Here is a 25,109-nt window from a genome sequence, read left to right on the forward strand (position 1 = left end):
TCAAACTTTCTCTCCAGCTCTCGCTCCTTCAAACTGTCCTCTCCAGCTCTCGCTCCTTCAAACTGTCCTCTCTCCAGCTCTCGCTCCTTCAAACTGTCCTCTCCAGCTCTCGCTCCTTCAAACTGTCCTCTCCAGCTCTCGCTCCTTCAAACTGTCTCTCCAGCTCTCGCTCCTTCAAACTGTCCTCTCCAGCTCTCGCTCCTTCAAACTGTCTCTCCAGCTCTCGCTCCTTCAAACTGCTCTCTCCACCTCTCGCTCCTTCAAACTGTCTCTCCAGCTCTCGCTCCTTCAAACTGTCCTCTCCAGCTCTCGCTCCTTCAAACTGTCCTCTCCATCTCTCGCTCCTTCAAACTGCTCTCTCCAGCTCCCGCTCCTTCAAAATGTCCTCTCCAGCTCTCGCTCCTTCAAACTGTCTCTCCAGCTCTCGCTCCTTCAAACTGTCCTCTCTCCAGCTCTCGCTCCTTCAAACTGTCCTCTCCAGCTCTCGCTCCTTCAAACTGTCCTCTCTCCAGCTCTCCCTCCTTCAAACTGTCCTCTCCAGCTCTCGCTCCTTCAAACTGTCCTCTCTCCAGCTCTCGCTCCTTCAAACTGTCCTCTCTCCAGCTCTCGCTCCTTCAAACTGTCCTCTCTCCAGCTCTCGCTCCTTCAAACTGTCCTCTCTCCAGCTCTCGCTCCTTCAAACTGCTCTCTCCAGCTCTCCCTCCTTCAAACTCTCTTCTCTCCAGCTCTCGCTCCTTCAAACTGTCCTCTCCAGCTGTCGCTCCTTCAAACTGCTCTCTCTCCAGCTCTCGCTCCTTCAAACTGTCTCCAGCTCTCGCTCCTTCAAACTGTCGTCTCCAGCTCTGCCTCCTTCAAACTGCTCTCTCCAGCTCTCGCTCCTTCAAACTGTCCTCTCTCCAGCTCTCGCTCCTTCAAACTGCTCTCTCCAGCTCTCCCTCCTTCAAACTCTCTTCTCTCCAGCTCTCGCTCCTTCAAACTGTCCTCTCCAGCTGTCGCTCCTTCAAACTGCTCTCTCTCCAGCTCTCGCTCCTTCAAACTGTCTCCAGCTCTCGCTCCTTCAAACTGTCGTCTCCAGCTCTGCCTCCTTCAAACTGTCCTCTCCAGCTCTCGCTCCTTCAAACTGTCTCTCTCCAGCTCTCGCTCCATCAAACTGTGCTCTCTCCAGCTCTCGCTCCTTCAAACTGTCCTCTCTCCAGCTCTCGCTCCTTCAAACTGCTCTCTCCAGCTCTCCCTCCTTCAAACTCTCTTCTCTCCAGCTCTCGCTCCTTCAAACTGTCTCCAGCTCTCGCTCCTTCAAACTGTCGTCTCCAGCTCTGCCTCCTTCAAACTGTCCTCTCCAGCTCTCGCTCCTTCAAACTGTCTCTCTCCAGCTCTCGCTCCTTCAAACTGTCCTCTCTCCAGCTCTCGCTCCTTCAAACTGTCCTCCCTCCAGCTCTCGCTCCTTCAAACTGTCCTCTCTCCAGCTCTCGCTCCTTCAAACTGTCTCTCCAGCTCTCGCTCCTTCAAACTGTCCTCTCTCCAGCTCTCGCTCCTTCAAACTGTCTCTCCAGCTCTCGCTCCTTCAAACTGTCCTCTCTCCAGCTCTCGCTCCTTCAAACTGTCCTCTCCAGCTCTCGCTCCTTCAAACTGTCCTCTCTCCAGCTCTCGCTCCTTCAAACTGTCCTCTCTCCAGCTCTCGCTCCTTCAAACTGTGCTCTCTCCAGCTCTCGCTCCTACAAACTGTCTCTCCAGCTCTCGCTCCTTCAAACTGTCCTCTCCAGCTCTCGCTCCTTCAAACTGTCCTCTCTCCAGCTCTCGCTCCTTCAAACTGTCCTCCCTCCAGCTCTCGCTCCTTCAAACTGTCCTCTCTCCAGCTCTCGCTCCTTCAAACTGTCCTCTCTCCAGCTCTCGCTCCTTCAAACTGTGCTCTCTCCAGCTCTCGCTCCTACAAACTGTCTCTCCAGCTCTCGCTCCTTCAAACTATCCTCTCTCCAGCTCTCGCTCCTTCAAACTGTCTCTCCAGCTCTCGCTCCTTCAAACTGTCCTCTCTCCAGCTCTCGCTCCTTCAAACTGTCCTCTCTCCAGCTCTCGCTCCTTCAAACTGCTCTCTCCAGCTCTCGCTCCTTCAAACTGTCCTCTCTCCAGCTCTCGCTCCTTCAAACTGCTCTCTCCAGCTCTCCCTCCTTCAAACTCTCTTCTCTCCAGCTCTCGCTCCTTCAAACTGTCCTCTCCAGCTCTCGCTCCTTCAAAGTGTCTCCAGCTCTCGCTCCTTCAAACTGTCGTCTCCAGCTCTGCCTCCTTCAAACTGTCCTCTCCAGCTCTCGCTCCTTCAAACTGTCTCTCTCCAGCTCTCGCTCCTTCAAACTGTCTCTCTCCAGCTCTCGCTCCTTCAAACTGTCTCTCCAGCTCTCGCTCCTTCAAACTGTCCTCTCTCCAGCTATCGCTCCTTCAAACTGTCCTCCCTCCAGCTCTCGCTCCTTCAAACTGTCCTCTCTCCAGCTCTCGCTCCTTCAAACTGTCTCTCCAGCTCTCGCTCCTTCAAACTGTCCTCTCTCCAGCTCTCGCTCCTTCAAACTGTCTCTCCAGCTCTCGCTCCTTCAAACTGCTCTCTCCATCTCTCGCTCCTTCAAACTGTCCTCTCTCCAGCTCTCGCTCCTTCAAACTGTCCTCTCCAGCTCTCGCTCCTTCAAACTGTCCTCTCCATCTCTCGCTCCTCCAAACTGTCTCTCCAGCTCTCGCTCCTTCAAACTGTCCTCTCTCCAGCTCTCGCTCCTTCAAACTGTCTCTCCAGCTCTCGCTCCTTCAAACTGTCCTCTCCAGCTCTCGCTCCTTCAAACTGTCCTCTCCATCTCTCGCTCCTCAAACTGTCTCTCCAGCTCTCGCTCCTTCAAACTGTCCTCTCTCCAGCTCTCGCTCCTTCAAACTGTCTCTCCAGCTCTCGCTCCTTCAAACTGTCCTCTCCATCTCTCGCTCCTTCAAACTGTCCTCTCCAGCTCTCGCTCCTTCAAACTGTCCTCTCCATCTCTCGCTCCTCCAAACTGTCTCTCCAGCTCTCGCTCCTTCAAACTGTCCTCTCTCCAGCTCTCGCTCCTTCAAACTGTCTCTCCAGCTCTCGCTCCTTCAAACTGTCCTCTCCAGCTCTCGCTCCTTCAAACTGTCCTCTCCATCTCTCGCTCCTCAAACTGTCTCTCCAGCTCTCGCTCCTTCAAACTGTCCTCTCTCCAGCTCTCGCTCCTTCAAACTGTCTCTCCAGCTCTCGCTCCTTCAAACTGTCCTCTCCATCTCTCGCTCCTACAAACTGTCTCTCCAGCTCTCGCTCCTTCAAACTGTCCTCTCCGGCTCTCGCTCCTTCAAACTGTCCTCTGTGGCACTCGCTCCTTCAAACTGTCCTCTCTCCAGCTCTCGCTCCTTCAAACTGCTCTCTCCAGCTCTCGCTCCTTCACACTGTCCTCTCTCCAGCTCTCGCTCCTTCAAACTGTCCTCTCTCCAGCTCTCGCTCCTTCAAACTGTCTCTCCAGCTCTCGCTCCTTCAAACTGTCCTCTCCAGATCTCGCTCCTTCAAACTGTCCTCTCTCCAGCTCTCGCTCCCTCAAACTGTCCCCTCTCCAGCTCTCGCTCCTTCAAACTGTCTCTCCAGCTCTCGCTCCTTCAAACTGTCCTCTCCAGCTCTCCCTCATTCAAACTGTCCTCTCTCCAGCTCTCGCTCCCTCAAACTGTCCCCTCTCCAGCTCTCGCTCCTTCAAACTGTCCTCTCTCCAGCTCTCGCTCCTTCAAAGGTCCTCTCTCCAGCTCTCGCTCCTTCAAACTGCTCTCTCCAGCTCCCGCTCCTTCAAAATGTCCTCTCCAGCTCTCGCTCCTTCAAACTGTCTCTCCAGCTCTCGCTCCTTCAAACTGTCCTCTCTCCAGCTCTCGCTCCTTCAAACTGTCCTCTCCAGCTCTCGCTCCTTCAAACTGTCCTCTCCAGCTCTCGCTCCTTCAAACTGTCTCTCCAGCTCTCGCTCCTTCAAACTGTCCTCTCCAGCTCTCGCTCCTTCAAACTGTCTCTACAGCTCTCGCTCCTTCAAACTGCTCTCTCCAGCTCTCGCTCCTTCAAACTTTCTCTCCAGCTCTCGCTCCTTCAAACTGTCCTCTCCAGCTCTCGCTCCTTCAAACTGTCCTCTCTCCAGCTCTCGCTCCTTCAAACTGTCCTCTCCAGCTCTCGCTCCTTCAAACTGTCCTCTCCAGCTCTCGCTCCTTCAAACTGTCTCTCCAGCTCTCGCTCCTTCAAACTGTCCTCTCCAGCTCTCGCTCCTTCAAACTGTCCTCTCCATCTCTCGCTCCTTCAAACTGCTCTCTCCAGCTCCCGCTCCTTCAAAATGTCCTCTCCAGCTCTCGCTCCTTCAAACTGTCTCTCCAGCTCTCGCTCCTTCAAACTGTCCTCTCTCCAGTTCTCGCTCCTTCAAACTGTCCTCTCCAGCTCTCGCTCCTTCAAACTGTCCTCTCTCCAGCTCTCGCTCCTTCAAACTGTCCTCTCCAGCTCTCGCTCCTTCAAACTGTCCTCTCTCCAGCTCTCGCTCCTTCAAACTGTCCTCTCTCCAGCTCTCGCTCCTTCAAACTGTCCTCTCTCCAGCTCTCGCTCCTTCAAACTGTCCTCTCTCCAGCTCTCGCTCCTTCAAACTGCTCTCTCCAGCTCTCCCTCCTTCAAACTCTCTTCTCTCCAGCTCTCGCTCCTTCAAACTGTCCTCTCCAGCTGTCGCTCCTTCAAACTGCTCTCTCTCCAGCTCTCGCTCCTTCAAACTGTCTCCAGCTCTCGCTCCTTCAAACTGTCGTCTCCAGCTCTGCCTCCTTCAAACTGCTCTCTCCAGCTCTCGCTCCTTCAAACTGTCCTCTCTCCAGCTCTCGCTCCTTCAAACTGCTCTCTCCAGCTCTCCCTCCTTCAAACTCTCTTCTCTCCAGCTCTCGCTCCTTCAAACTGTCCTCTCCAGCTGTCGCTCCTTCAAACTGCTCTCTCTCCAGCTCTCGCTCCTTCAAACTGTCTCCAGCTCTCGCTCCTTCAAACTGTCGTCTCCAGCTCTGCCTCCTTCAAACTGTCCTCTCCAGCTCTCGCTCCTTCAAACTGTCTCTCTCCAGCTCTCGCTCCTTCAAACTGTGCTCTCTCCAGCTCTCGCTCCTTCAAACTGTCCTCTCTCCAGCTCTCGCTCCTTCAAACTGCTCTCTCCAGCTCTCCCTCCTTCAAACTCTCTTCTCTCCAGCTCTCGCTCCTTCAAACTGTCCTCTCCAGCTCTCGCTCCTTCAAACTGTCTCCAGCTCTCGCTCCTTCAAACTGTCGTCTCCAGCTCTGCCTCCTTCAAACTGTCCTCTCCAGCTCTCGCTCCTTCAGACTGTCTCTCTCCAGCTCTCGCTCCTTCAAACTGTCTCTCTCCAGCTCTCGCTCCTTCAAACTGTCTCTCCAGCTCTCGCTCCTTCAAACTGTCCTCTCTCCAGCTCTCGCTCCTTCAAACTGTCCTCCCTCCAGCTCTCGCTCCTTCAAACTGTCCTCTCTCCAGCTCTCGCTCCTTCAAACTGTCTCTCCAGCTCTCGCTCCTTCAAACTGTCCTCTCTCCAGCTCTCGCTCCTTCAAACTGTCTCTCCAGCTCTCGCTCCTTCAAACTGCTCTCTCCAGCTCTCGCTCCTTCAAACTGTCCTCTCTCCAGCTCTCGCTCCTTCAAACTGTCCTCTCCATCTCTCGCTCCTTCAAACTGTCCTCTCCATCTCTCGCTCCTCCAAACTGTCTCTCCAGCTCTCGCTCCTTCAAACTGTCCTCTCTCCAGCTCTCGCTCCTTCAAACTGTCTCTCCAGCTCTCGCTCCTTCAAACTGTCCTCTCCAGCTCTCGCTCCTTCAAACTGTCCTCTCCATCTCTCGCTCCTCAAACTGTCTCTCCAGCTCTCGCTCCTTCAAACTGTCCTCTCTCCAGCTCTCGCTCCTTCAAACTGTCTCTCCAGCTCTCGCTCCTTCAAACTGTCCTCTCCATCTCTCGCTCCTACAAACTGTCTCTCCAGCTCTCGCTCCTTCAAACTGTCCTCTCCGGCTCTCGCTCCTTCAAACTGTCCTCTGTGGCACTCGCTCCTTCAAACTGTCCTCTCTCCAGCTCTCGCTCCTTCAAACTGCTCTCTCCAGCTCTCGCTCCTTCAAACTGTCCTCTCTCCAGCTCTCGCTCCTTCAAACTGTCCTCTCTCCAGCTCTCGCTCCTTCAAACTGTCTCTCCAGCTCTCGCTCCTTCAAACTGTCCTCTCCAGATCTCGCTCCTTCAAACTGTCCTGTCCAGCTCTCCCTCATTCAAACTGTCCTCTCTCCAGCTCTCGCTCCCTCAAACTGTCCCCTCTCCAGCTCTCGCTCCTTCAAACTGTCCTCTCTCCAGCTCTCGCTCCTTCAAAGGTCCTCTCTCCAGCTCTCGCTCCTTCAAACTGCTCTCTCCAGCTCCCGCTCCTTCAAAATGTCCTCTCCAGCTCTCGCTCCTTCAAACTGTCTCTCCAGCTCTCGCTCCTTCAAACTGTCCTCTCGCCAGCTCTCGCTCCTTCAAACTGTCCTCTCCAGCTCTCGCTCCTTCAAACTGTCTCTCCAGCTCTCGCTCCTTCAAACTGTCCTCTCCAGCTCTCGCTCCTTCAAACTGTCTCTCCAGCTCTCGCTCCTTCAAACTGTCCTCTCCAGCTCTCGCTCCTTCAAACTGTCCTCTCTCCAGCTCTCGCTCCTTCAAACTGTCTCTCCAGCTCTCGCTCCTTCAAACTGCTCTCTCCAGCTCTCGCTCCTTCAAACTGTCTCTCCAGCTCTCGCTCCTTCAAACTGTCCTCTCCAGCTCTCGCTCCTTCAAACTGTCCTCTCCATCTCTCGCTCCTTCAAACTGCTCTCTCCAGCTCCCGCTCCTTCAAAATGTCATCTCCAGCTCTCGCTCCTTCAAACTGTCTCTCCAGCTCTCGCTCCTTCAAACTGTCCTCTCTCCAGCTCTCGCTCCTTCAAACTGTCCTCTCCAGCTCTCGCTCCTTCAAACTGTCCTCTCTCCAGCTCTCGCTCCTTCAAACTGTCCTCTCCAGCTCTCGCTCCTTCAAACTGTCCTCTCTCCAGCTCTCGCTCCTTCAAACTGTGCTCTCTCCAGCTCTCGCTCCTACAAACTGTCTCTCCAGCTCTCGCTCCTTCAAACTATCCTCTCTCCAGCTCTCGCTCCTTCAAACTGTCTCTCCAGCTCTCGCTCCTTCAAACTGTCCTCTCTCCAGCTCTCGCTCCTTCAAACTGTCCTCTCTCCAGCTCTCGCTCCTTCAAACTGCTCTCTCCAGCTCTCGCTCCTTCAAACTGTCCTCTCTCCAGCTCTCGCTCCTTCAAACTGCTCTCTCCAGCTCTCCCTCCTTCAAACTCTCTTCTCTCCAGCTCTCGCTCCTTCAAACTGTCCTCTCCAGCTGTCGCTCCTTCAAACTGCTCTCTCTCCAGCTCTCGCTCCTTCAAACTGTCTCCAGCTCTCGCTCCTTCAAACTGTCGTCTCCAGCTCTGCCTCCTTCAAACTGCTCTCTCCAGCTCTCGCTCCTTCAAACTGTCCTCTCTCCAGCTCTCGCTCCTTCAAACTGCTCTCTCCAGCTCTCCCTCCTTCAAACTCTCTTCTCTCCAGCTCTCGCTCCTTCAAACTGTCCTCTCCAGCTGTCGCTCCTTCAAACTGCTCTCTCTCCAGCTCTCGCTCCTTCAAACTGTCTCCAGCTCTCGCTCCTTCAAACTGTCGTCTCCAGCTCTGCCTCCTTCAAACTGTCCTCTCCAGCTCTCGCTCCTTCAAACTGTCTCTCTCCAGCTCTCGCTCCTTCAAACTGTGCTCTCTCCAGCTCTCGCTCCTTCAAACTGTCCTCTCTCCAGCTCTCGCTCCTTCAAACTGCTCTCTCCAGCTCTCCCTCCTTCAAACTCTCTTCTCTCCAGCTCTCGCTCCTTCAAACTGTCCTCTCCAGCTCTCGCTCCTTCAAACTGTCTCCAGCTCTCGCTCCTTCAAACTGTCGTCTCCAGCTCTGCCTCCTTCAAACTGTCCTCTCCAGCTCTCGCTCCTTCAAACTGTCTCTCTCCAGCTATCGCTCCTTCAAACTGTCTCTCTCCACCTCTCGCTCCTTCAAACTGTCTCTCCAGCTCTCGCTCCTTCAAACTGTCCTCTCTCCAGCTCTCGCTCCTTCAAACTGTCCTCCCTCCAGCTCTCGCTCCTTCAAACTGTCCTCTCTCCAGCTCTCGCTCCTTCAAACTGTCTCTCCAGCTCTCGCTCCTTCAAACTGTCCTCTCTCCAGCTCTCGCTCCTTCAAACTGTCTCTCCAGCTCTCGCTCCTTCAAACTGCTCTCTCCAGTTCTCGCTCCTTCAAACTGTCCTCTCTCCAGCTCTCGCTCCTTCAAACTGTCCTCTCCAGCTCTCGCTCCTTCAAACTGTCCTCTCCATCTCTCGCTCCTCCAAACTGTCTCTCCAGCTCTCGCTCCTTCAAACTGTCCTCTCTCCAGCTCTCGCTCCTTCAAACTCTCTCTCCAGCTCTCGCTCCTTCAAACTGTCCTCTCCAGCTCTCGCTCCTTCAAACTGTCCTCTCCATCTCTCGCTCCTCAAACTGTCTCTCCAGCTCTCGCTCCTTCAAACTGTCTCTCCAGCTCTCGCTCCTTCAAACTGTCCTCTCCATCTCTCGCTCCTACAAACTGTCTCTCCAGCTCTCGCTCCTTCAAACTGTCCTCTCCGGCTCTCGCTCCTTCAAACTGTCCTCTGTGGCACTCGCTCCTTCAAACTGTCCTCTCTCCAGCTCTCGCTCCTTCAAACTGCTCTCTCCAGCTCTCGCTCCTTCAAACTGTCCTCTCTCCAGCTCTCGCTCCTTCAAACTGTCCTCTCTCCAGCTCTCGCTCCTTCAAACTGTCTCTCCAGCTCTCGCTCCTTCAAACTGTCCTCTCCAGATCTCGCTCCTTCAAACTGTCCTGTCCAGCTCTCCCTCATTCAAACTGTCCTCTCTCCAGCTCTCGCTCCCTCAAACTGTCCCCTCTCCAGCTCTCGCTCCTTCAAACTGTCCTCTCTCCAGCTCTCGCTCCTTCAAAGGTCCTCTCTCCAGCTCTCGCTCCTTCAAACTGCTCTCTCCAGCTCCCGCTCCTTCAAACTGTCCTCTCTCCAGCTCTCGCTCCTTCAAACTGTCCTCTCCAGCTCTCGCTCCTTCAAACTGTCCTCTCTCCAGCTCTCGCTCCTTCAAACTGTGCTCTCTCCAGCTCTCGCTCCTACAAACTGTCTCTCCAGCTCTCGCTCCTTCAAACTATCCTCTCTCCAGCTCTCGCTCCTTCAAACTGTCTCTCCAGCTCTCGCTCCTTCAAACTGTCCTCTCTCCAGCTCTCCCTCCTTCAAACTCTCTTCTCTCCAGCTCTCGCTCCTTCAAACTGTCCTCTCCAGCTGTCGCTCCTTCAAACTGCTCTCTCTCCAGCTCTCGCTCCTTCAAACTGTCTCCAGCTCTCGCTCCTTCAAACTGTCGTCTCCAGCTCTGCCTCCTTCAAACTGCTCTCTCCAGCTCTCGCTCCTTCAAACTGTCCTCTCTCCAGCTCTCGCTCCTTCAAACTGCTCTCTCCAGCTCTCCCTCCTTCAAACCCTCTTCTCTCCAGCTCTCGCTCCTTCAAACTGTCCTCTCCAGCTGTCGCTCCTTCAAACTGCTCTCTCTCCAGCTCTCGCTCCTTCAAACTGTCTCCAGCTCTCGCTCCTTCAAACTGTCGTCTCCAGCTCTGCCTCCTTCAAACTGTCCTCTCCAGCTCTCGCTCCTTCAAACTGTCTCTCTCCAGCTCTCGCTCCTTCAAACTGTGCTCTCTCCAGCTCTTGCTCCTTCAAACTGTCCTCTCTCCAGCTCTCGCTCCTTCAAACTGCTCTCTCCAGCTCTCCCTCCTTCAAACTCTCTTCTCTCCAGCTCTCGCTCCTTCAAACTGTCCTCTCCAGCTCTCGCTCCTTCAAACTGTCTCCAGCTCTCGCTCCTTCAAACTGTCGTCTCCAGCTCTGCCTCCTTCAAACTGTCCTCTCCAGCTCTCGCTCCTTCAAACTGTCTCTCTCCAGCTCTCGCTCCTTCAAACTGTCTCTCTCCAGCTCTCGCTCCTTCAAACTGTCTCTCCAGCTCTCGCTCCTTCAAACTGCTCTCTCCACCTCTCGCTCCTTCAAACTGTCTCTCCAGCTCTCGCTCCTTCAAACTGTCCTCTCCAGCTCTCGCTCCTTCAAACTGTCCTCTCTCCAGCTCTCGCTCCTTCAAACTGTCCTCTCCAGCTCTCGCTCCTTCAAACTGTCCTCTCCAGCTCTCGCTCCTTCAAACTGTCTCTCCAGCTCTCGCTCCTTCAAACTGTCCTCTCCAGCTCTCGCTCCTTCAAACTGTCTCTCCAGCTCTCGCTCCTTCAAACTGCTATCTCCAGCTCTCGCTCCTTCAAACTGTCTCTCCAGCTCTCGCTCCTTCAAACTGTCCTCTCCAGCTCTCGCTCCTTCAAACTGTCCTCTCCAGCTCTCGCTCCTTCAAACTGCTCTCTCCAGCTCCCGCTCCTTCAAAATGTCCTCTCCAGCTCTCGCTCCTTCAAACTGTCTCTCCAGCTCTCGCTCCTTCAAACTGTCCTCTCTCCAGCTCTCGCTCCTTCAAACTGTCCTCTCCAGCTCTCGCTCCTTCAAACTGTCCTCTCTCCAGCTCTCGCTCCTTCAAACTGTCCTCTCCAGCTCTCGCTCCTTCAAACTGTCCTCTCTCCAGCTCTCGCTCCTTCAAACTGTGCTCTCTCCAGCTCTCGCTCCTACAAACTGTCTCTCCAGCTCTCGCTCCTTCAAACTATCCTCTCTCCAGCTCTCGCTCCTTCAAACTGTCTCTCCAGCTCTCGCTCCTTCAAACTGTCCTCTCTCCAGCTCTCGCTCCTTCAAACTGTCCTCTCTCCAGCTCTCGCTCCTTCAAACTGCTCTCTCCAGCTCTCGCTCCTTCAAACTGTCCTCTCTCCAGCTCTCGCTCCTTCAAACTGCTCTCTCCAGCTCTCCCTCCTTCAAACTCTCTTCTCTCCAGCTCTCGCTCCTTCAAACTGTCCTCTCCAGCTGTCGCTCCTTCAAACTGCTCTCTCTCCAGCTCTCGCTCCTTCAAACTGTCTCCAGCTCTCGCTCCTTCAAACTGTCGTCTCCAGCTCTGCCTCCTTCAAACTGTCCTCTCCAGCTCTCGCTCCTTCAAACTGTCTCTCTCCAGCTCTCGCTCCTTCAAACTGTCTCTCTCCAGCTCTCGCTCCTTCAAACTGTCCTCTCCAGCTCTCGCTCCTTCAAACTGTCCTCTCCATCTCTCGCTCCTTCAAACTGCTCTCTCCAGCTCCCGCTCCTTCAAAATGTCATCTCCAGCTCTCGCTCCTTCAAACTGTCTCTCCAGCTCTCGCTCCTTCAAACTGTCCTCTCTCCAGCTCTCGCTCCTTCAAACTGTCCTCTCCAGCTCTCGCTCCTTCAAACTGTCCTCTCTCCAGCTCTCGCTCCTTCAAACTGTCCTCTCCAGCTCTCGCTCCTTCAAACTGTCCTCTCTCCAGCTCTCGCTCCTTCAAACTGTGCTCTCTCCAGCTCTCGCTCCTACAAACTGTCTCTCCAGCTCTCGCTCCTTCAAACTATCCTCTCTCCAGCTCTCGCTCCTTCAAACTGTCTCTCCAGCTCTCGCTCCTTCAAACTGTCCTCTCTCCAGCTCTCGCTCCTTCAAACTGTCCTCTCTCCAGCTCTCGCTCCTTCAAACTGCTCTCTCCAGCTCTCGCTCCTTCAAACTGTCCTCTCTCCAGCTCTCGCTCCTTCAAACTGCTCTCTCCAGCTCTCCCTCCTTCAAACTCTCTTCTCTCCAGCTCTCGCTCCTTCAAACTGTCCTCTCCAGCTGTCGCTCCTTCAAACTGCTCTCTCTCCAGCTCTCGCTCCTTCAAACTGTCTCCAGCTCTCGCTCCTTCAAACTGTCGTCTCCAGCTCTGCCTCCTTCAAACTGCTCTCTCCAGCTCTCGCTCCTTCAAACTGTCCTCTCTCCAGCTCTCGCTCCTTCAAACTGCTCTCTCCAGCTCTCCCTCCTTCAAACCCTCTTCTCTCCAGCTCTCGCTCCTTCAAACTGTCCTCTCCAGCTGTCGCTCCTTCAAACTGCTCTCTCTCCAGCTCTCGCTCCTTCAAACTGTCTCCAGCTCTCGCTCCTTCAAACTGTCGTCTCCAGCTCTGCCTCCTTCAAACTGTCCTCTCCAGCTCTCGCTCCTTCAAACTGTCTCTCTCCAGCTCTCGCTCCTTCAAACTGTGCTCTCTCCAGCTCTTGCTCCTTCAAACTGTCCTCTCTCCAGCTCTCGCTCCTTCAAACTGCTCTCTCCAGCTCTCCCTCCTTCAAACTCTCTTCTCTCCAGCTCTCGCTCCTTCAAACTGTCCTCTCCAGCTCTCGCTCCTTCAAACTGTCTCCAGCTCTCGCTCCTTCAAACTGTCGTCTCCAGCTCTGCCTCCTTCAAACTGTCCTCTCCAGCTCTCGCTCCTTCAAACTGTCTCTCTCCAGCTCTCGCTCCTTCAAACTGTCTCTCTCCAGCTCTCGCTCCTTCAAACTGTCTCTCCAGCTCTCGCTCCTTCAAACTGTCCTCTCTCCAGCTCTCGCTCCTTCAAACTGTCCTCCCTCCAGCTCTCGCTCCTTCAAACTGTCCTCTCTCCAGCTCTCGCTCCTTCAAACTGTCTCTCCAGCTCTCGCTCCTTCAAACTGTCCTCTCTCCAGCTCTCGCTCCTTCAAACTGTCTCTCCAGCTCTCGCTCCTTCAAACTGCTCTCTCCAGCTCTCGCTCCTTCAAACTGTCCTCTCTCCAGCTCTCGCTCCTTCAAACTGTCCTCTCCAGCTCTCGCTCCTTCAAACTGTCCTCTCCATCTCTCGCTCCTCCAAACTGTCTCTCCAGCTCTCGCTCCTTCAAACTGTCCTCTCTCCAGCTCTCGCTCCTTCAAACTGTCTCTCCAGCTCTCGCTCCTTCAAACTGTCCTCTCCAGCTCTCGCTCCTTCAAACTGTCCTCTCCATCTCTCGCTCCTCAAACTGTCTCTCCAGCTCTCGCTCCTTCAAACTGTCCTCTCTCCAGCTCTCGCTCCTTCAAACTGTCTCTCCAGCTCTCGCTCCTTCAAACTGTCCTCTCCATCTCTCGCTCCTACAAACTGTCTCTCCAGCTCTCGCTCCTTCAAACTGTCTTCTCCGGCTCTCGCTCCTTCAAACTGTCCTCTGTGGCACTCGCTCCTTCAAACTGTCCTCTCTCCAGCTCTCGCTCCTTCAAACTGCTCTCTCCAGCTCTCGCTCCTTCAAACTGTCCTCTCTCCAGCTCTCGCTCCTTCAAACTGTCCTCTCTCCAGCTCTCGCTCCTTCAAACTGTCTCTCCAGCTCTCGCTCCTTCAAACTGTCCTCTCCAGATCTCGCTCCTTCAAACTGTCCTGTCCAGCTCTCCCTCATTCAAACTGTCCTCTCTCCAGCTCTCGCTCCCTCAAACTGTCCCCTCTCCAGCTCTCGCTCCTTCAAACTGTCCTCTCTCCAGCTCTCGCTCCTTCAAAGGTCCTCTCTCCAGCTCTCGCTCCTTCAAACTGCTCTCTCCAGCTCCCGCTCCTTCAAAATGTCCTCTCCAGCTCTCGCTCCTTCAAACTGTCTCTCCAGCTCTCGCTCCTTCAAACTGTCCTCTCTCCAGCTCTCGCTCCTTCAAACTGTCCTCTCCAGCTCTCGCTCCTTCAAACTGTCTCTCCAGCTCTCGCTCCTTCAAACTGTCCTCTCCAGCTCTCGCTCCTTCAAACTGTCTCTCCAGCTCTCGCTCCTTCAAACTGCTCTCTCCACCTCTCGCTCCTTCAAACTGTCTCTCCAGCTCTCGCTCCTTCAAACTGTCCTCTCCAGCTCTCGCTCCTTCAAACTGTCCTCTCTCCAGCTCTCGCTCCTTCAAACTGTCCTCTGTCCAGCTCTCGCTCCTTCAAACTGCTCTCGCTCCTTCAAACTGTCCTCTCCAGCTCTCGCTCCTTCAAACTGCTCCCTCCAGCTCTTGCTCCTTCAAACTGTCCTCTCCAGCTCTCGCTCCTTCAAACTGTCTCTCTCCAGCTCTCGCTCCTTCAAACTGTCTCTCCAGCTCTCGCTCCTTCAAACTGTCCTCTCTCCAGCTCTCGCTCGTTCAAACTGTCTCTCCAGCTCTCGCTCCTTCAAACTGTCTCTCCAGCTCTCGCTCTTTCAAACTGTCCTCTCTCCAGCTCTCGCTCCTTCAAATTGCTCTCTCCAGCTCTCGCTCCTTCAAACTGTCCTCTCTCCAGCTCTCGCTCCTTCAAACTGCTCTTTCCAGCTCTTGCTCCTTCAAACTGTCCTCTCTCCAGCTCTTGCTCCTTCACACTGTCCTCTCTCCAGCTCTCGCTCCTTCAAACTGTCTCTCCAGCTCTCGCTCCTTCAAACTGCTCTCTCCAGCTCTCGCTCCTTCAAACTGTCTCTCCAGCTCTCGCTCCTTCAAACTGTCTCTCCGGCTCTCGCTCCTTCAAACTGTCTCCGGCTCTCGCTCCTTCAAACTGTCTCTCCAGCTCTCGCTCCTTCAAACTGTCCTCTCTCCAGCTCTCGCTCCTTCAAACTGTCCTCTCTCCAGCTGTCGCTCCTTCAAACTGTCCTCTCTCCAGCTCTCGCTCCTTTAAACTGTCCTCTCCAGCTCTCGCTCCTTCAAACTGTCCTCTCCCCAGCTTTCGCTCCTTCAAACTGTCTCTCCAACTCTCGCTCCTTCAAACTGTCCTCTCCAGCTCTCGCTCCTTCAAACTGTCTCTCCAGCTCTCGCTCCTTCAAACTGTCCTCTCCAACTCTCGCTCATTCAGACTGTCTCTCCAGCTCTCGCTCCTTCAAACTGTCCTCTCCAACTCTCGCTCCTTCAAACTGTCTCTCCAGCTCTCGCTCCTTCAAACTGTCCTCTCCAGCTCTCGCTCCTTCAAACTGTCTCTCCAGCTCTCGCTCCTTCAAAGTGTCTCTCCAGCTCTCGCTCCTTCAAACTGTGCTCTCTCCAGCTGTCGCTCCTTCAAACTGTCCTCTCCAGCTCTCGCTCCTTCAAACTGTCCTCTCCAGCTCTCGCTCCTTCAAACTGTCCTCTCTCCAGCTCTCGCTCCTTCAAACTGTCCTCTGTCCAGCTCTCGCTCCTTCAAACTGCTCTCGCTGCTTCAAACTGTCCTCTCCAGCTCTCGCTCCTTCAAACTGCTCCCTCCAGCTCTTGCTCCTTCAAACTGTCCTCTCTCCAGCTCTCGCTCCTTCAAACTGTCCTCTCCATCTCTCGCTCCTTCAAACTGTCTCTCCAGCTCTCGCTCCTTCAAACTGTCTCTCCAGCTCTCGCTCCTTCAAACTGTCCTCTCTCCAGCTCTCGCTCCTTCAAACTGTCCTCTCCAGCTCTCGCTCCTTCAAACTGTCCTCTCCATCTCTCGCTCCTACAAACTGTCTCTCCAGCTCTCGCTCCTTCAAACTGTCCTCTCCAGCTCTCGCTCCTTCAAACTGTCCTCTCCAGCTCTCGCTCCTTCAAACTGTCCTCTCCGGCTCTCGCTCCTTCAAACTGTCCTCTCTGGCTCTCGCTCCTTCAAACTGTCCTCTCTCCAGCTCTCGCTCATTCAAACTGCTCTCTCCAGCTCTCGCTCCTTCAAACTGTCCTCTCTCCAGCTCTCGCTCCTTCAAACTGTTCTCTCTCCAGCTCTCGCTTCTTCAAACTGTCCTCTCTCCAGCTCTCGCTCCTTCAAACTGTCTCTCCAGCTCTCGCTCCTTCAAACTGTCCTCTCCAGCTCTCGCTCCTTCAAACTGTCTCTCTCCAGCTCTCGCTCCTTCAAACTGTCTCTCCAGCCCTCGCTCCTTCAAACTGTCCTCTCTCCAGCTCTCGCTCCTTCAACTGTCCTCTCTCCAGCTCTCGCTCCTTCAAACTGCTCTCTCCAGCTCCCGCTCCTTCAAAATGTCCTCTCCAGCTCTCGCTCCTTCAAACTGTCTCTCCAGCTCTCGCACCTTCAAACTGTCCTCTCTCCAGCTCTCGCTCCTTCAAACTGTCCTCTCCAGCTCTCGCTCCTTCAAACTGTCCTCTCTCCAGCTCTCGCTCCTACAAACTGTCTCTCCAGCTCTCGCTCCTTCAAACTATCCTCTCTCCAGCTCTCGCTCCTTCAAACTGTCTCTCCAGCTCTCGCTCCTTCAAACTGTCCTCTCCAGCTCTCGCTCCTTCAAACTGTCTCTCTCCAGCTCTCGCTCCTTCAAACTGTCTCTCCAGCTCTCGCTCCTTCAAACTGTCCTCTCTCCAGCTCTCGCTCCTTCAAACTGCTCTCGCTCCTTCAAACTGTCCTCTCCAGCTCTCGCTCTTTCAAACTGCTCTCTCCAGCTCTAGCTCCTTCAAACTGTCCTCTCTCCAGCTCTCGCTCCTTCAGACTGTCCTCTCTCCAGCTCTCGCTCCTTCAAACTGTCCTCTCTTCAGCTCTCGCTCCTTCAAACTGTCTCTCCAGCTCTCGCTCCTTCAAACTGTCTCTCCTGCTCTTGCTCCTTCAAACTGTCCTCTCTCCAGCTCTCGCTCCTTCAAACTGTCCTCTCTCCAGGTCTCGCTCCTTCAAACTGTCCTCTCCAGCTCTCGCTCCTTCAAACTGTCCTCTCCAGCTCTCGCTCCTTCAAACTGTCTCTCCAGCTCTCGCTCCTTCAAACTGCTCTCTCCAGCTCTCGCTCCTTCAAACTGTCCTCTCTCCAGCTCTCGCTCCTTCAAACTGTCCTCTCTCCAGCTCTCGCTCCTTCAAACTGTCCTCTCCAGCTCTCGCTCCTTCAAACTGTCTCTCCAGCTCTCGCTCCTTCAAACTGTCCTCTCCAGCTCTCGCTCCTTCAAACTGTCTCTCTCCAGCTCTCGCTCCTTCAAACTGTCTCTCCAGCTCTCGCTCCTTCAAACTGTCCTCTCTCCAGCTCTTGCTCCTTCAAACTGTCTCTCCAGCTCTCGCTCCTTCAAACTGTCTCTCCAGCTCTCGCTCTTTCAAACTGTCCTCTCTCCAGCTCTCGCTCCTTCAAACTGCTCTTTCCAGCTCTCGCTCCTTCAAACTGTCCTCTCTCCAGCTCTCGCTCCTTCAAACTGCTCTTTCCAGCTCTTGCTCCTTCAAACTGTCCTCTCTCCAGCTCTTGCTCCTTCACACTGTCCTCTCTCCAGCTCTCGCTCCTTCAAACTGTCTCTCCAGCTCTCGCTCCTTCAAACTGCTCTCTCCAGCTCTCGCTCCTTCAAACTGTCTCTCCAGCTCTCGCTCCTTCAAACTGTCTCTCCAGCTCTCGCTCCTTCAAACTGTCTCTCCAGCTCTCGCTCCTTCAAACTGTCCTCTCTCCAGCTCTCGCTCCTTCAAACTGTCCTCTCCATCTCTCGCTCCTACAAACTGTCTCTCCAGCTCTCGCTCCTTCAAACTGTCCTCTCTCCAGCTCTCGCTCCTTCAAACTGTCTCTCCAGCTCTCGCTCCTTCAAACTGTCCTCTCTCCAGCTCTCGCTCCTTCAAACTGTCCTCTCCAGCTCTCGCTCCTTCAAACTGTCCTCTCTCCAGCTCTCGCTCCTTCAAACTGCTCTCTCCAGCTCTCGCTCTTTCAAACTGTCCTGTCTCCAGCTCTCGCTCCTTCAAACTGTCCTCTTTCCAGCTCGCGCTCCTTCAAACTGCTCTCTCCAGCTCTCGCTCCATCAAACTGCTCCCTCCAGCTCTCGCTCTGACCACCGTGTTGTATAGTTTCTCCTAGGGCCATTGACAGCAGCCTGGGAGCTGGCTGCATGCTCCTCACTGTTGAGCAAGTAGACAAAGACAAATAATGGTTGACGTAAGAAAACTACTGGGCACTCGGTCTAAGCGTTGAACAAAGCTTTAATCAACTATTTTACAACATGGAGGTCTAGTTGTGTCCTTAACTAGTTCCTGTTAAGAATGTCCTGCGCAAGCTGGGCCCGTGCCCGAGTATTTATACTCTCCCTGGACAGCGCCATCCATAGGCCGCTCAGTATTATTTCTTAAGTCTTTCTTTCATGAATGACTGATTCATGTCAGTGGTTGTAAATACCAACAGGTGAATGGGGAACTTGCCCCAAGGATATCCTACCCCCCACGTTAAAAAACTGAATTTGTTAGCAATGTTTCCTCTCTTTTTTGGGGGTGCACGGTCCCTTTAAGGGGCTGCGTGGCCCAATCAAAACCATGCGCACGTGCGGTTTTCCGCATTGGAAAGCCGGCGAGCCAGCTGCGCGGGAGCTTCACAGCTTAAAGGCAACATTAGTTGTTAGATAACAACAACTTGTACTTATCTAGCACCTTTAACATAGCAAAACGTCCCAAGGCGCTTCACATCAGCCTTCTAAAACAACAATTTGAGATTGAGCCACATAAGGAGGTATTAGGGCAGATGACCAAAAACTTAGTCAAAGAGGTAGGTTTGAAGGAGCATCTTAAAGGAGGGAAGAGAGGCGGAGAGGCTTAGGGAGGGAATTCCGGAGCTTAGGACCTAGGCGGCTGAAGGCACGGCCGCCAATGGTGGAGCGATGAAAATCGGGGGTGCTCAAGAGGGCAAAATTTGAGGAGAGCAGATATCTTGGAGGGTTGTAGGGCTGGAAGAGATTAGAGCGATAGGGAGGGTGGGGGGCGAGGCCATGGAGGGATTTGAAAACAAGAATTTTAAAATCGAGGCGTTGCTTAACTGGGAACCGATGTCGGTCAGTGAGCACGGGTGGTGGGTGAACGGGACTTGGTGCGAGTTAAGACACGGGCAGCAGAGTGTTGAAAAACCTCAAGTTTACCTAGGGTAGAACATAGGAGGCCGGCCAGGAGTGCGTTGGAATAGTGAAGTCTAGAGGTAACAAAGGCATGGATGAGGGTTTCCGCTGCGGATGAGCTGAGGCGAGGGCGGAGACGGGCGATGTTACGGAGGTGGAAATAGGCGGTCTTAGTGATGGCGCGGATGTGTGGTCAGAAGCTACTCTTCAACTAAAGGTCCTAAAATCATAGAAACATAGAAGATACATAGAAGATAGGAGCAGGAGTAGGCCCTTCGAGCCTGCTCCACCATTCAATGAGATCATGGCTGATCATCCAAATTCAGTACCCGGTCCCTGCCTTCTCCCCATATCTCTTGATCCCTTTAGCCTTAAGAAATATATCCAACTCTTTCTTGAATATACTTAATGAACTGGCCTCCACCGCCCTCTGTGGCAGAGAATTCCACAGGTTCACCACTCTCTGGGTGAAGAAATTCCTCCTCATTTCAGTCCTAAATGGCTTACCCCTTATCCTTAGACTATGACCCCTGGTTCTGGACTCCCCGGCCATCAGAAACATCCTTCCTGCATCTAGTCTGTCCAGGCCTGACAGAATTTTATAGGTTTCGATGAGATCCCCTCTCATTCTTCTAAACTCCAGCGAGTATAAGCCCAATCGACCCAATCTCTCCTCATACGTCATTCCTGCCATCCAAGGTATCAGCCTGGTGAATCTTCGCTGCACTCCTTCCATGGCAAGAACGTCCTTCCTCAGGTAAGACGACCAAAACTGCACACAATACTCAAGGTGCGGTCTCACCAAGGCCCTGTACAACTGTAGCAAGACATCCTTGTTCCTGTACTCGAACCCTCTTGCTACGAAGGCCAACATACCATTTGCCTTCTTAACCGCCTGCTGCGCCTGCATGCTTACCTTCCCAACGAAGGCAGCAGTGGAAGTGCTTTAATTGGCACCAGTAGTAACCTTGTGAGATAGTGGGAGAGAAAATAGTCCAGTTTAACTGCTATGCAGTGAACCCGACTGGATTGTGCACGTGAATGCAAAGTGAGGCCAGAATCACCTTAGCTGTGATGCCCTCTGTGGTCTAATAGCTTTCCAATGCTCACTGTCTTGGCCTACACACAAAGAGTGGACACGCGGGTGAGGTACCAGCAAGATTAATGCCTTCAGGGCAAAATAAAACTGGGTTTGGGACTCCCTAATGCTGAGCATGCTTGCTAAACCTTACTGTTTCTTTTTACTTCAGCTTCAGCCAGAAGGCTCTCCTTAAGTTCAAGGAGGAGCAGACGAGGGAAATGGAAGAGGCGGACCCCACGTAGCGCCCGCTCAAAGTCACTGTCCGCACTTCCATCGACGGCACGGCAGCTGCAGAACTTTCGGGACGGCAATGGGAAGGGGGCGGCAAGCAACAGAAGCTCAGTGGAGTATCTGCAGAATGGGAGCAGGACTGCCTGTCGTGGGGGGAAGTCTGCATTGCAGAAGAGGATGGGGGAAAGACTTCACTGTGGGTTTGGGTATTCCTCAACATTGCAGCTCCAGCCCACGGCTGGGAGAACTGAGCCTGACACACCTGCAACATTCCTGATGCCAGATGATGTCGTCCTGAAGGATTTGCGAGTGGATTTGTACGATTGTGCAGATCTAGCTGGGACATTGACCAATCTGAGTGAATCAGCTACGAGAAAACTTGGGAAATATTTGTGGGACAAACCAGAGGTAGACCTGGAACCAGCTGCCTCTCAGCGGCCAGAAGAGGTGACCAACCAGAAAGCTCCTGCGAGCTCCAATGGATTCCTAGCATCTAACCCCAACCCTAGGAAGTCATCGAAGCCAGTTTTGAAGAATTTGAATGCTCTCGGTTTAACAACTGAAGTGAACGTTCCTTCACTGGACCAAGCACCACCCAAACCACAGAGCACAAGTGAAGCCTTTCCTCCAGGCCAACGTCCTCTTGATTCACAGACTGGCAATGAGAAGGTGTCTGCTGGCACCCTGATGATGAGGAGGAGGAGGAAGAGGAGGAGGCGGAAGAGGGCGTTGAAAAAGAGGACGAATCAAAAGAGAAAGGGCTCACAAAGCCCGGAGATGTTGCCAAGAAGAGCGTTTGGTTTGACCCATTTTGTGAAAATTGATTTAAGCAAGGACGCTGTCCTCGTAACTAGCATTAAGAATGAAGCACAGAGCTCAGTACAGGGCAATGCGACACCTCAGCAGATCTGTAGTCAAGGCCCAGGGGTCTCGGCGGACGAGGGCTCATCGGAAATTCGAGATGTCCGCGTCGTTCTGGAGGACATTTCAAAGATCTGCGAGTCTGCCACTCGCACGTGGTATGTTAGGAGGAGATTGGCTGCAAGGCTGAGCGTGGAAGGAGAGGGAGGGAGTAGCCTGCTGGATTCCAAAATGGGGTCTGAGCAGATGGCAGGCGGCGGATCATTGAGGACTTGGCACTGCGCTCAGCTGTGCTCCCGCCCGGGCAACCCAGCGAGGCAAAACAAGCGGGCGGCTAACGGGCAGAGGGCAGGCGACCAGCAGCCGCCAGAGCAAACCGTTAAAAGGAAGGGGCCCGACAGCGAGAGCACAGAAACAGCGAACGGACCGGGGCCGGCAGCCAGCGACAACCCGCGGCACGGTGCCACCCAGCGCAAGCGCTTCTTCAGGTGTTTCCCCAGCTCTGCGCAGGAAACTAGGGTGTGCAGCGCAGCGGTGACGGGGCTGGGGCCCTCGCGCGGCAGGGCGTGCGGTGAGGGCATGCTGGCCCACAGCTGTTTTGTCTCTTCGGTGGACGACGGCAAAAGACCCGCGGCTTTCACCCCATTCGCTCGATCCAAACGCCTGCGTCTGGTAGTCAGCCACGGCTCCATAGACTTCGACATCTCCTCTTCAACGAGTGAAGATTCCGTCTGAGTATTACATCGGGGCAGGAAGTGTTCCCCCCCCCCCCCCCCCCACAAAGGAATATTCTGCAGAAAGGATGCAAAGAAATTCTGTTTCTGATCCTTCCCACACGTACAGAGACATAATGTAAAATTCCCTCCTCCTGCTTATGTTATTGGTTAGCTCAATGGTTGCACTGTAGCCGTTTCCCTAGTTTGCACAATGATTTTTGCCACTTTGTGACGGCGGGGCTGTGCTTGACGTCGGCTTTGCAGCCCCCCCCCCCCCACCAATCTGGAACTGAACCGTACCGAACTGGAAGGCCCAAGGGGTTTGACGCCCGATCTGTGCGGATGTTGCCCGATCTCAACTGGGGCAGGGGTGATTGGCGCTGTAGTTGGCCTCTGAGTCATTGGTGGCGGGCAGGGGCGGGCGGGGAGAGAATCAGCCGGGGTCTCTTCTGACCGCTGCAGAGGCCGAGTGAGAACAGAATCAGCCGGGGTGCCTTCCACAGTCAAATAGCCTGCTGAGACTTGAGTGTCTGGGTTAACAAGTCACTTGGGCGAGGTACCCGAGAACTGCTAGTGTCTTGGAGCTGTACCCCAGGAGTCATGAGAGGACGGTGGTGGGAGGGGGCGGGGACGGGACATTAGAAGACCTAAAATAAATTGCTGTGCAAACTACGAAGTGGCTGTGACCAATGTTCCCTTTAATTTTTATTTTGAGTGCACGGCCCCTTTGAGGGGGTGGGGGGGGCCGCGCGGCCCATTCAAAATACCGCACGTGCGCGGGTTTTCTCCATTTAAAAGCCGGTGAGCTGGCTGCACGGGAGCGCCAGTGCCCGACCACGCAGCTTAAAGGGAACATTGGCTGTGACTGTCCTGCTGGGTGGTTTGGGCAGTGGGTGATTAAAGCAAGCAGCTCATGAACTGGCAAGTCATGTGGCCGAAGAGGAACCGCTCGCAAAAGTGAGATTTGTTTGAGCTTTCCTTCGAGTATTCCTTTTTTAAGTAGAATTTGAAGTATTCTCTCACACCTTCTCGACTCTGTCCCAGGGACAATATGTAAAGCTTCATATAACCTCAGGATAACAACTTCTGGTGCTTATCGATTGGCTGATGTGCTTGATAACCTTCCTCGTAAGAGAAAAGTAAAAATGTGGTTTTTTTTAAAAGCAAAGTTTTTTTCTTTCTGTGTCTGTGAAGTCTACGAGGGGGTTTTGTGGGTTTGCTTTCTCTTAAATGGTTCTGACTAGATCTGAAAATTTCACACAGGTCTGAGGGGCTCAGACCTACCCACGGGGAATGGATAAGGAGTCTCCGTGTTGTCACTAGGATTTCATAGAATCATACAGCACTGAAGGAGGCCATTCAGCCCGTTGTGCCTGTGGAGGACTCTTTGAAAGAGCTGTTCAATTAGTCAATGTTCTCCATGATTTATTTTTTTGGGGTATGTACGGGCCATTTCAGGGGCTGCGCGGCCCATTCACGGTTTCGCGCATGCGCAAAACTTAACATTGGAAAAGCCGGTGCCGAAGCTTATAGGAAATGTTGCAATTAGTCCCGCTTCCCTCCCCCCACTCTTTCCCCACATCCCTGCAATTTTTTGTCCTTTTCAAGTAGATATCCCATTCCCTTTTGAAAGTTACCATTGAATCTGTTTCCACCGCCCTTTCAGGCAGCGCATTCCAGATCATAACAACTCGCTGCTTAAAAAAGTTCTCCTCATCCCCTCCCCCCCCCAGGTTCTTTTGCCAATTATCTTAGTGTAGTTTCAGTAACATGTAATGACGGGCGTGTTATGCGAAACACTCAGTCGTACAATTGTAGATTCATACCTTCCAAACGTGGAGTGTGTCTGCAGAGAGTAGTCTGGGCTGCAGGGCACTAAGCTGAAGTACTGGTAGGTACAGATCTGTCACTGGGGGTGGGAGCAATTTGAAGTGATGATTTAAGAGTATCACATAAAACACAACATATTAAAGTGTATGACTAAAGTGTTTTCTTTATAGCTCCCTGGTACCAATATGTAAATATATCTCCTGACAACACTGGGTCTGGATCTGTAGAACACAGGTTGAGAACATGGTGTCTGTGCCTGCCTGTGTGCGTCCGAGCTCCCTCTCCTGGTCTAGGCTGGGTTTTAAAAACTCTTCGACTGAGAGGCAATTGTCTCTCTTACCATCTGACGAAGGGTCACAGACCTGAAGCGTTAACTCTGTTTCTCTCTCCACGGATGCTGCCTGGCCTGCTGAGTGTTTCCAGCATTGTCTCTCTTACCTGTTCGCCAGAAACAATGGAATAAGGATGTTAAATTGCTGCTTCTTTGAATATACTCATAGATTCATAGACATTTACGCCGCAGAAGGAGGCGATTTGGCTTATCATGTCTGTGCCGGCCAAAAAAGAGCTATCCAGCCTAATCCCACTTTCCAGCTCTTGGTTCGTAGCCTTGTAGGCCACGTCACTTCAAGCGCAGATCCACCAAGTACTTTTTAAATGCGATGAAGGTTTCTGCCTCTACCACCCTTTCAGGCAGTGAGTTCCAGACCCCCCACTACTCTCTGGGTGAAAAAAGTTCTCCTCAACTCCCCTCTAATCCTTCCACCAATTACTTTAAATCTACACCCACCCCTTGGTTATTGACCTCTGCTAAGGGTTAGTGTATAATGTGCAACTAAGGATAAAAAACAGGAATTAAGGTAAAAGTAGCATTTTATTGAATGTATTGTTACGTCATGGATTTTGAAACTATCTTCCTGCCCTGCATATAAACATACCTGACTCGGTCTACTTAACTAATAGCTAGGGCAAGTGATTTGGCACAGCAATAACTTAAGTCCCCTAACTTTCTCAGATCACTGTTCTTCATCTAGTTTCACCTCTGTGAAGCAATTTGGGTGTTTTATTTTGTTAAAGGTGTTCTATAAATGCACATTGTACAATCAATCTTGCTAAGTACGTGTGTCATCTCTTGCTCAGTTGAGGACAGTAATTTAAAAATTCTGATGTTTGGGAGTAAATAGCAATCAAAGTAACGGAGTAATGACACTGTTGAAGCTTTATCTGCAGTAATACCTTTTGAAATGTTTTAAAGTTGCAGCTAAATACCCCTTTAATGAATCTAATCAATTTAGGAATATTTATCCCAGGTATCAGATTTGCCGTCCTTTTTGTTTTTCTACCCATTGCTGTTAATATTTTTAACAATATATTTTTGTTTGGCTTCGTAATCAGGGAATTGGCTGTGTGAGTTAACAGAATTAGCAGACACAGTCAAACATTCAAGTTAATTTTTTTTTGGCAAGGTGTATGGTCTTTCTCCTCTCCCATTCTCTGGGCTGCCTACACCACACACCATTCCGTAGAGAAGATGTTCCCACTTGGGGGGGTGGGGGGGGGAGTCTAAAACTAGGGGCCATAAATACCAGATGGTCATTAATAAATCCAATACGGAATTCAGGAGAAACTTCTTTACCCAGAGAGTGGTTAGAATATAGAACATGCTACCACATGGAATGGCTGAGGTAAATAGAATAGATGCATTTAGAACATAAGAAATAGGAGCAGGAGTCGGCCA

The 25,109-nt window shown here is 52.8% G+C and overlaps 1 protein-coding gene across 2 annotated transcripts in view; it reads left to right on the forward strand.

The window, feature by feature from the left end:
- Window positions 1-22,709, forward strand: part of LOC147099490 (uncharacterized) — a 295,990-nt gene extending 273,281 nt beyond the window's left edge. For both annotated transcript variants that reach the window (XM_085969670.1, XM_085969671.1), the window contains exon 9: window positions 19,903-22,709. In XM_085969670.1, coding sequence (XP_085825796.1) covers window positions 19,903-21,560 — 1,658 coding nt within the window. In that variant the 3' untranslated portion in view covers window positions 21,561-22,709. The remainder of the gene's footprint in view (window positions 1-19,902) is intronic.
- Window positions 22,710-25,109: the final 2,400 nt, after the last annotated feature.

Source organism: Somniosus microcephalus, chromosome 28, assembly GCF_052327205.1.
Source record: "Somniosus microcephalus isolate GS21.2 chromosome 28, FLI_Smic_1.0, whole genome shotgun sequence".
Lineage (NCBI taxonomy): Eukaryota > Metazoa > Chordata > Chondrichthyes > Squaliformes > Somniosidae > Somniosus > Somniosus microcephalus.